Below are 9,933 nucleotides of genomic sequence, written 5' to 3'. Positions count from 1 at the left end.
AGAGGCTTTAACCCACTGAGCCACCCAGGTGCCCCTCCCAGAGAACTTTTTTCATGCCCAAATAAGAAAAGGGAACTCAGAATAATAAAGACACGTGTTACTTTTTATTAAGCACTTATCATGATCCAGGCACGCTAAATTTCTTAAATGGTTGTTTTACTTAATCCTCACAACCCATGATATTATTATCCTCATTTTACGTAAGAATGAACAGGTTAAAAAATAATAATCAGAAAACAATTCTTTGTTACCCATATCACAAATTTTGCTCCATTCTCTTTCTTCCTGAATCAGTTTTCTTGATCTGTTCTTTATGAAAAAAGTAACATTTCTAACATATCACCTAAATTTTATTTTATTTTATTTTATTTTTTAAAGATTTTATTTATTTGTAACATAATGATTTTTTAAAGATTTTTCTTTATTTGACAGAGAGAGAGAAATCACAAGTAGGCAGAGAGGCAGGCAGAGAGAGGGGAGAAAGCAGGGTCCCTGCGGAGCAGAGAGCCGGACGCGGGGCTCGATCCCAGGACCCTGGGATCATGACCCGAGCTGAAGGGAGAGGCTTTAACCCACTGAGCCACCCAGGTGCCCCTCCCAGAGAACTTTTTTCATGCCCAAATAAGAAAAGGGAACTCAGAATAATAAAGACACGTGTTACTTTTTATTAAGCACTTATCATGATCCAGGCACGCTAAATTTCTTAAATGGTTGTTTTACTTAATCCTCACAACCCATGATATTATTATCCTCATTTTACGTAAGAATGAACAGGTTAAAAAATAATAATCAGAAAACAATTCTTTGTTACCCATATCACAAATTTTGCTCCATTCTCTTTCTTCCTGAATCAGTTTTCTTGATCTGTTCTTTATGAAAAAAGTAACATTTCTAACATATCACCTAAATTTTATTTTATTTTATTTTTTAAAGATTTTATTTATTTGTTTGACAGAGAGAGACACGGCGAGAGGGGGCACAACCAGGGGGAGTGGGAGAGGAAGAAGGCGGCTCCTCACCAAGCAGGGAGCCCGATGCAAAGCGGGGCTCTGTGATGTGGGAGTTCAATAGCAGGACCCTGGGATCATGACCTGAGCCGAAGGCAGACGCTTCATGACTGAGCCACCCAGATGCCCCAATACCACCTAAATTTTTAAAAATTCACTTCTACAGCACTGTATATATATTTTAAAGTCCTACAATTTGTTTTTCTTCTTCTTTGGCTGCAATCAACTCAAGACACCCCAGAAAGCAGCACTTATTCCTCTCATTTTAGACACAAATATCCCCCAGGCCTAACAACCTCAGGGTTATGCTTCTCCCATTCCATCAGAGGCAATTCCAAACACCTCAAGCACTCCACTAGACCCAATCACCTCACACCGAACTGACAACCCAGCTGCCAGCTTTACAAAGAGAGGCCATGAGGCAAGAATTCCCTCCCTTACACCTAGCTTACCTTTTTTTTTTTTTAAATTTATTCATTTGACAGGCAGAGATCACAAGTAGGCAGAGAGGCTGAGAGAGAGAGAAGAGGAAGCAGGCTCCCCACCGAGCAGAGACCCCGATGCGGGGCTCGATCCCAGGACCCCAGGATCACAACCCGAGCCAAAGGCAGAGGCCTCAACCCACTGAGCCACCCAGGCGCCCCTAGTTTACCTTTATCTACACACTTTCTTCTCTCATAACTCAGAGAAAAAGGATTCATTCTTCTGTCCTTAACACTGATCTGTGCCCTAGATCCCATTCCCTCCTAGCTATTTCAAGTCATTACTCCATCAGTTACTCTCAATTTTATGTTCCTTCAACCTCTCTCTCTCTCCATTGGCTAATTTCTCTCAGGGAACCAACATGCATGTCCTTTATTTGTTTTCACCTAAAAAGCAAGCAAACAAAAGCCTTTCTTGTATCCCATATTCCTCTTTACTGCCCTGTCTCTCCTTTCATTCTAAGCTAAGCTCCTTGAAAGCGTCATTTAGACTGGCTGCCTCCATTTACTTACCTCCCATTCAGGTGAAACATGAATTCTGCCCTTACTGCTCCACAGGAACTGCTCTCCCTGAAGTCATTAAGAGCTCTTCAACACTAAATCTTTTCAGTTTATCCTGACTCAAACCTCTGAGTACAGTATCCAAATCCAAACTGGCTGGACTCCTAAACTCTTGCTCTTACTATTCTGCTAGACTGCTTCGAAGTAACCATACTTAGAGTTATCCTGATTCCCTTCTCCACCTCAGCCCCTGCAGTCAGTCACCAGATTCCAATCAATAAATTATAAATCTTCTAAATATCTCTGGAAGCGGTTCCCTAGGGGTGATGACTTGCAGACCCTGAACTCAAGAAACTTTATTATTTTAAACCCCTGACAAGACTCACACGGTATCAGAGGGAATAATCATCTCTCTTCTGTGATTTCCCTTTTCCGTGGATATATTCAACATTACCCTAGAATCACAGACTTTTTGAAGTGGAGGGGAATGCCATTTTATAACCGAGAAACAGAGGCTGAGTGTTTTATTTATTGTCAGCTTTGCAGAGCCCCAATACAAGGGAATAACAGTATTTATCTGTGGGGAAACATTTATGGGGTGAATCGAACCTCTGTAAAAGTTTTTTCATTTTGCACCTGGCCTCAATGACTAAAGTTCAGATTTAAATGAGATCTCTCTTTAAACTATGAAAGCATTAAATAAGTACTAGTAGTTTGCATCTGAGGACGACCCCTTCTTCTTCCTGCCCACCAACCAACCTCAGTAGTTCTAACCCTACTTTGCCCCACCAGATTACTCAATGCGGACCCTGTCGTCCAAGAAGGTCTGGTTGTCAGTCCCCACACACTCACCCCTTAAAGATTTCTGTCAACAGTTGAGTCAACTATGAGGACTTAGCTAAATTCTCTCTTCAGACGGAAAGGCTTGTAGAAAAGCGACAACCTGAGCTTCCCTGACACAGTCCATGCGCCCACAATATGCCGTACGGGTCAGCCTTCCGCGAAAACGCAGTCCCAGAAAAATCCAAAAAAAAAGGTCAATCACAGTCGAACTTCAGCGCAAGCTACACCCTCCTCAATTCTGACTGGTGAGGTGCCCTCTTTGCGGAAGTGACGCAGACACACACGGAGGGGAGTCACGGAAGAGGGGTGATTTTTCTGTAACGAAATCCCCGAGGTGGGTACGGCAGAATGAAAGAGAGCTTATTCCGTTGACGAGCCGTCGCTCCTCTCCCTCATCTCGACCATGGGCCCGCGGAGCCGCGAGCGTCGGGCTGGAGCAGTACAGAGCACTAATGACAGCAGCGCCCTCAGCAAGAGTTCCCTGGCCGCGCATGGGTACGTACTCGACCCCTTTGCCGCGCTGCTCGTTCCGGGAACTGCGCGGCGCGCGCCGCTCATCCACCGCGGCTACTACGTCCGCGCACGCGCCGTGGGGCACTGCGTACGCGCCTTCCTGGAACGGACGTGCGCGGCTCCGAGTGCTCTTCGACCCCAGATCTTGTCGCTGGGAGCGGGTTCAGATTCGATGTATTTTCGCCTGAAATCTGCGGGCCATTTGGCTGGGGCTGCAGTCTGGGAAGTAGATTTTCCGGACGTGGCCCGGCGCAAGGCAGAGAAGATTCAAGATACGCCGGAGCTGTGCGCGTTAACTGGGCCTTTCCAGACCAGGGCGTCCGCGCTGTGCTTTGAGAGTGTGGACTACCACCTCCTAGGGGTGGACCTGCGACAGCTCTCGCGTTTGGACGAGGCCCTGGCCGCCGCTGGCCTTAACGCGGCCGCACCCACTCTGCTTCTAGCTGAGGCTGTGCTGACCTACCTTGAGCCGAAAGATGCCGCGGCCCTCATCGCCTGGGCAGCCCAGCGTTTTTCTGATGCCATTTTCGTGACCTACGAGCAGATGAGGCCGCATGACGCCTTTGGCCAGGTCATGCAGCAGCATTTTCGGCAGCTCAGTTCTCCCCTGCATGGCCTAGACCGCTTTCCCGACGTGGAGGCCCAGAAGCACCGCTTCCTTCAGGCTGGCTGGACTGCCTGCTCTGCCGTGGACATGAATGAATTCTATCGCTGCTTTCTCCCCTCAGAAGAATGCCAGCGCGTGGAGAATCTTGAACCTTTTGATGAGTTTGAGGAGTGGCATTTGAAGTGCGCCCACTATTTCATTCTGGCCGCTTCTAGGGGACACACTCTTTTCGAAACTCTGGTGTTTCCACCCTCAGAGATGTTTCCTCGAATAGATCCTGCTTCTCCATCAGGCGTCTTCTCTGCCAGTGTAGTCACTAGTGACAGCAAAGGCCCAAACCTTAAGAGATATGGGCATGCCTCTGTCCTTTTGAACCGAAACATTATTCTTAGTGCAGGAGGATTTGGAGAGCAGGAAGGGCGGCATTGCCGAGTGAGCAAGTTTCACTTGCTTTCAAGATATGGTGACTTCGAATGGAAAAGCAACCAAATATGCAGTTGTGAGACTGGAGCCCAGTGGGATGGGCGCCTTTATCACACCATGACGAGACTTTCAGATACTGAGGTTTTGGTTCTTGGAGGGAGACTGTCCCCAGTAACCCCAGCGTTGGGGATTCTCCAACTTGGTATCTCTAAGAGTAAGGATAATACGACTAAGGATCTAAATGTAACAATAACAAAGGCGGATCCAGAAGATTCCACATTGTCATGTTGGCGGCATTCAACAACAGAAGTGTCCTATGACAATCAGAAATACTTGTTTGTGTATGGGGGTCGAAGTGTGGTAGAACCTGTACTAAGTGATTGGCATTTCCTACATACGGGGACAATGGCTTGGGTCAATATCCCAGTAGTGGGGGAAGCACCTGAAGGTCGGCATTCACACAGTGCCTGCAGCTGGCAAGGGGGAGCCCTTATTGCTGGAGGTCTGGGTGCTTCTGAGGAGCCACTAAGCTCTGTACTCTTTCTAAAACCAATCTCTTGTGGATTCCTCTGGGAATCCATAATCATCCAGCCTCCCATTACACCAAGGTATTCCCACACAGCTCATGTGCTCAATGGGAAGCTTCTACTAGTTGGAGGGGTCTGGATTCATTCTTCCTCAGTTCCTGGAGTGACTATAATTGATTTGACTACAGGATTGAGCTCTGAGTATCAGATTGACACAACATGTGTGCCATGGCCATTAATGTTACACAATCATACCAGCATCCTCCTTCCTGAAGAGCAGCAGCTCCTGCTCCTTGGAGGTGGTGGGAACTGCTTTTCCTTTGGCACCTACTTAAACCCCCATACAGTGACATTAGGCCTTTCTTCCTTACGTGCTGGACAGTAGGACTGAACTTTTTATATATTGACGACCCACTTAGACAATAAAAGTTTGCACAAACAGGATTTGACTGCATCTATAGACACTACCAATCCTTCCTTCCCCCTTTTTTCCTTCTCATTAGCACTACTATCCAGTGCAGAACGTGAAAGAGTTTGTTAAACACATACCAACATTCAGAGAGATGACACAAAAATAAAACACGAGTAGGCCTATCTGAAGAGATTGGCCATACAGTCCTAGAGTAGGAATTGGGGAGCCTTTGGATCCCTTTGTGTCTAGTTTATTGATTTTCCTCATCTAAGTTTATCCATTTATGGAGTTAGAGTGACTGTTAGCCTAAGTCAAGTGAAAAGTTTTCCACTCTAAGGCTTTGAAGAAGTTTAAAACAGATCCTTGGTGAGAATACAAAGTTGATAACTCTGGTTTCTCTTTGGAGTACAAAAAGCTTTTGCTTTTTTCTAAAGATTTCCATGGAGAAGAACAGTAATGAGTTTTGTTTTTTTTTTTTAAAGATTTTATTTATTTATTTGACAGAGAGAAATCACAAGTAGACAGAGAGGCAGGCGGAGAGAGAGAGGGAAGCAGGCTCCCTGCTGAGCAGAGAGCCCGATGCGGGACTCGATCCCAGCACTCTGAGATCATGACCTCAGCCGAAGGCAGCGGCTTAACCCACTGAGCCACCCAGGCGCCCCCAGTAATGAGTTTTAAACTAATTTTCGAGGCCTTGTTTTTATGAGACTCCCTTTAAAAAAGAATACAAACTTGAATATAGCTGAAGAGACATGGTTTGACCTCATTCTTCATGTATGAAATCTGAAATGAACCCCATTACTTTATCAGATATGGATATTAATAAACCCTAGGAAACAAAGGGCTTAACAGCTTGGCATCTGGCAAGGCATCTGGCAAGGCTATGCGTGGGCCAGATACTAAATAACTGGGAGGAATACGATCAGAAGGCAGAAAGGCTGCTCTGTATTTCTTGTTTCTAAATTCACACCACAGACTGCCTCCAACTTGCAGGAAGGATCAAAGCAGAATGTTGATGAAAATGAGTGTTCTCAGCTTGTAGTAGTTAGTTCTAGAATTCTAACCTGGATGACTTAAAAGTCCAGGTTATACCTTCCATTATGCTACTTCTCAGATGGTGCCATCAACCTTTTTTTTTTTTTCATTAGTTTTGGTGAGGGGAGAGAAAAGGTGGTGGGGGCATGATTGTCAAGAGAATGTGGATGTGAGCCAGACCTACATTAGTAGTGTGTGGTGCCTCTTGAGTATTGCCCGGTGTGGTGCATTATGAGTAACTGGGCTTGTTCTCTTCAGAGGAATTACCTGTATTTTCTGTAAGTGATTACCAGATTAAGCATGCCCTCCACCTTTAACCCTATACATGCATCATACTCAGTTAAGGAATTATTCACTTCTCAAGCTCTACTCATTAGAACACTTAGAAGTTTTGTCAGCAGCATTTACTCTCTACCTCTGGAGCAGCACTCAGTATGGACTAGTGCTGGATCCCAGTTTCATAACTGGGATAATTAGAGATGTGGGCCAGATTGAGAACTGAAGTTGGACAATGATTTTCGCTTCTCCAACTGAGCTGAATATTTTTGTTATAAAATTCTGGTATGGAGCCTGGTGCAATTATGAGAGTCAATGAAAGGTTTTATACCTCATTTAGTGATTGCACTTCTTTTTAGACCAGAAAAACTAGTTAAAGAAGGAAGACTTTCTCATTTTGAGTATCTACTCTGTCAGGGTCTCAAAAACAGTATATCATACCACTGAGGATATGTAAACAAAGTTAAGAACAACTCTTCTAGGATATGTTCTTCAAAAGCCAGTGCTGTCACTTCTTGGAGTGCTTTCTGGATTTTACCATCAACTATCCATTTTTTGTCTTTCTGTAAGTTTACTCCTCCTTAGTGATATTAGGAAATTGACATATAACAATAATGTTCCAGTGCCCAAGGAAGTGTTTGGTCTTCTCTTTCTGTGATCTTAGACCTTGAAGTCCCGGTTTATTCTCTATGCGTTTGTAATCCCAAACCCAACACTGAACAGCCCATGCCTACTCTGGGACCCATCCTACATGATATCTTTTGGAAAATACTCTCATATGGCAGCCCCAAATGTAGCCAACTATTTCTTTTCCTTTGGGAGAGAAACCTGTACTCTGGAGAATCTGGTGAACATGAGAACTAGTCACTAAGGTGAGTTCTTACTCATAGGGATCCAATAATGTCTAATGTGACATTAAAACTAAACTCAGTTTTTGAATGCAGTAATGAAGGGGATATAAAATAGCATTACACTGGCAAGGAGGGTCATAAGTCCTGGCTAATCATGTTTGGACTTGATGTTTAAGGAGAGAATGAAAATATGTCAAGCAAAAATTATGAAACTTTTAATCAGCTTCAGAGTAGATTGAGATTTCCTTGGATGTCAATAATTATGTAAACAAAAAATTTCTGTCTTTCCACAGTTTAAAGACTGTTCACTTATCTTTCTTGGTCAATGACATAAAGCATTTGGCTGGGAAGGGGCAATTCCTTGACTATGGAAGGAATTGGGTATATCTAGTTCATTTCACTATCCCCAAAATACTTGATGCTTAATAAATACTTACTGGATGGAGGTTCAATTTGACACTCAAATAAATTAATATTGAATATTACTATTGTACATACCATGCACAAACAGATGTCAATATTCATTTAACTAGTGTGGGGGGAGCATTGAAGTTTTTAAAGACCTCCTATTGAAGAGTTTTTAAAATTCAACTGTTTCAACATGGGTAAATGTGGTAGGCTTCCTGGTGTTACTCCTAGCTTTATAGATTACACCCAAAACCTCTCTGATTGCAATTTCCAGCTGATCTTCATGCCTCTTTGCTCAGCAATGAACCATGGTTACCCCATATCCTTTGCAAATGAAATGAGTTAACTTTGCCAAAAGGCTAATCTGAGGATGTAGGAACATGCAATTAAATGTGCTCATGAACACAAACACACAGGATCTTACTAGGATGTGGTGATGCTTCACTGGGCATGACTTGGTGTGTAACTCTCAAAGTTTAATACAGAGAGAGGAAAAAACTTGCCCTAATATTTATGCAAAAAGTTATTTGCCACCTAAATGGCAGTCTAAAGCTAGAAAATAAATTGCAAATTTAGGATATGATACTACATTCTGATTTTCTCATTCCCTAGCCTTTGTCCCCGTTTTTAGGCTTTTCATTAGAGCTTCTCAACATCTGATTCATATGTAGACTTACTATTTCAGAAAAATTTAGTAAAGCAGATCTTATGTATGGCTATATCAGCAACTTAAACAGTACTTAAGAGGAAAAAACCAACTTTCCCATCTTTCCTTTCCTTCTAAAAACAACTGAAAAGGCAGTCTAGACCTCAGTAAACGGAATTTATATTTGGACAACTGAATCCAGCCAACAATTTTTTTTTTTTTTTTTTTGAGAGGGAAGTGGGTGAGAGGGCAGAGTGAGAGGGAGAGAGTATCTTAAGCAAGCTCCATGCCCAGCATGGAGCCTGATGTGGGGCTCAATCTCACAACCCTGAGATAACGACCTGAGCTGAAATCAGAAGTTGGATGCTTAATCAGCTGAGCCACCCAGGGCCCTCCAGCGAACAATTTTTATTTCCAAGGCATAACACATAGTAAATGTTCAATTAATGCACATGAAGAATGGATTTATGTTTGATTCAGGCTAAAATTAATAATAAATAGTGAGTTATAATGTTAAAATCAGAGATTATCCCAGAAAATAAAAATATATTGTAAAGTCATAGTAATTAGTTTGGTATTGGTGCCAGAATAGACAAATAGATTGAAGAAACAAAGAATTCAAGAATATCTGTATATTCTTGTATATGGGTGCCTGGGTGGCTCAGTAGGTTAAGTGTCTGCCTTTGGCTCAGGTTATGATCCTGGGCTCTCTGCTCAGTGGGGGGCCTGCTTCTTCTACTCCCTCTGCCTGCCACTCTGCCTGTTTGTACTCTCTTTCTCTGTGTCAAGTTAATAAATATAATCTTAAAAAAAAAAGAATAGGTTGTATAGTAAAGTGATATTCAGACCTGTGATGAATGGCTGGACTCTTAAGTATATGTACAGTTTGGTACTACTTGGCTAATCGTTTGTGAAAAGTGATGTCAGCTTCCTACTTCTCACAAAACACAATCACATATTCCAGGTGGATTAAAGACCAGACTTAAAAAACAAAGCCAAACTAAATTATATGAGCATAAGAACAAGTATAAAAGAGTATATTTATAATCTTAGGTGTAGGAAAGGCCTACATACATATATACCATATAAACCAATTTTTAAAAAAAATCTGATAACTATTCATGTAAAACTTCAGAGCAATAAGGAAAATACATTCTTCCCTCTCCACAGGGTCAGGTCATAGGAAAACTTGTTTTCCTTTTTTTTTATTCAGTCCCTAGAATTAAGATGCATGTGAATCATTCCTCTGTTTCTCAGTACTAGTTTTTGAGATAGGTTAACAATGGGAAATTTGGATAACATAAAGTGAAGCTTTCAGTTGACCAAAGCAACTCATTCATTCATTCATCCATTCAGTAGTTAGTATTCTAAGTGGGATAGATCAGTGAACCAAATAATCCTT

The 9,933-nt window shown here is 42.6% G+C and overlaps 2 protein-coding genes across 4 annotated transcripts in view; one reads left to right on the top strand and one right to left on the bottom strand.

Annotated features, from left to right (window-relative positions):
• Positions 1–2,931, bottom strand: part of ADAL (adenosine deaminase like) — a 22,907-nt gene extending 19,976 nt beyond the window's left edge. For 2 of the 3 annotated variants that reach the window (XM_059372671.1, XM_059372673.1), the window contains exon 1: positions 2,843–2,931. The gene's annotated coding sequence lies outside the window, so the exon portion shown is untranslated. Of the gene's footprint in view, positions 1–2,002; positions 2,270–2,842 lie in introns of those variants that run through there. The other variant, XM_059372672.1, reaches the window with a different exon arrangement.
• A 305-nt stretch (positions 2,932–3,236) lies between these two features.
• On the top strand, positions 3,237–8,133 carry LCMT2 (leucine carboxyl methyltransferase 2). The gene has a single exon (XM_059372665.1). The coding sequence runs from the start codon at positions 3,237–3,239 to the stop codon at positions 5,286–5,288; it is 2,052 nt and encodes a 683-aa protein (XP_059228648.1). The 3' UTR covers positions 5,289–8,133.
• The last annotated feature ends 1,800 nt before the right edge of the window (positions 8,134–9,933 follow it).

This window comes from Mustela nigripes, chromosome 13 (assembly GCF_022355385.1).
Source record: "Mustela nigripes isolate SB6536 chromosome 13, MUSNIG.SB6536, whole genome shotgun sequence".
Classification (NCBI taxonomy): domain Eukaryota; kingdom Metazoa; phylum Chordata; class Mammalia; order Carnivora; family Mustelidae; genus Mustela; species Mustela nigripes.
Note: the sequence above shows the minus strand (reverse complement) of the source record. Positions and strands in the feature narration are given on the sequence as shown.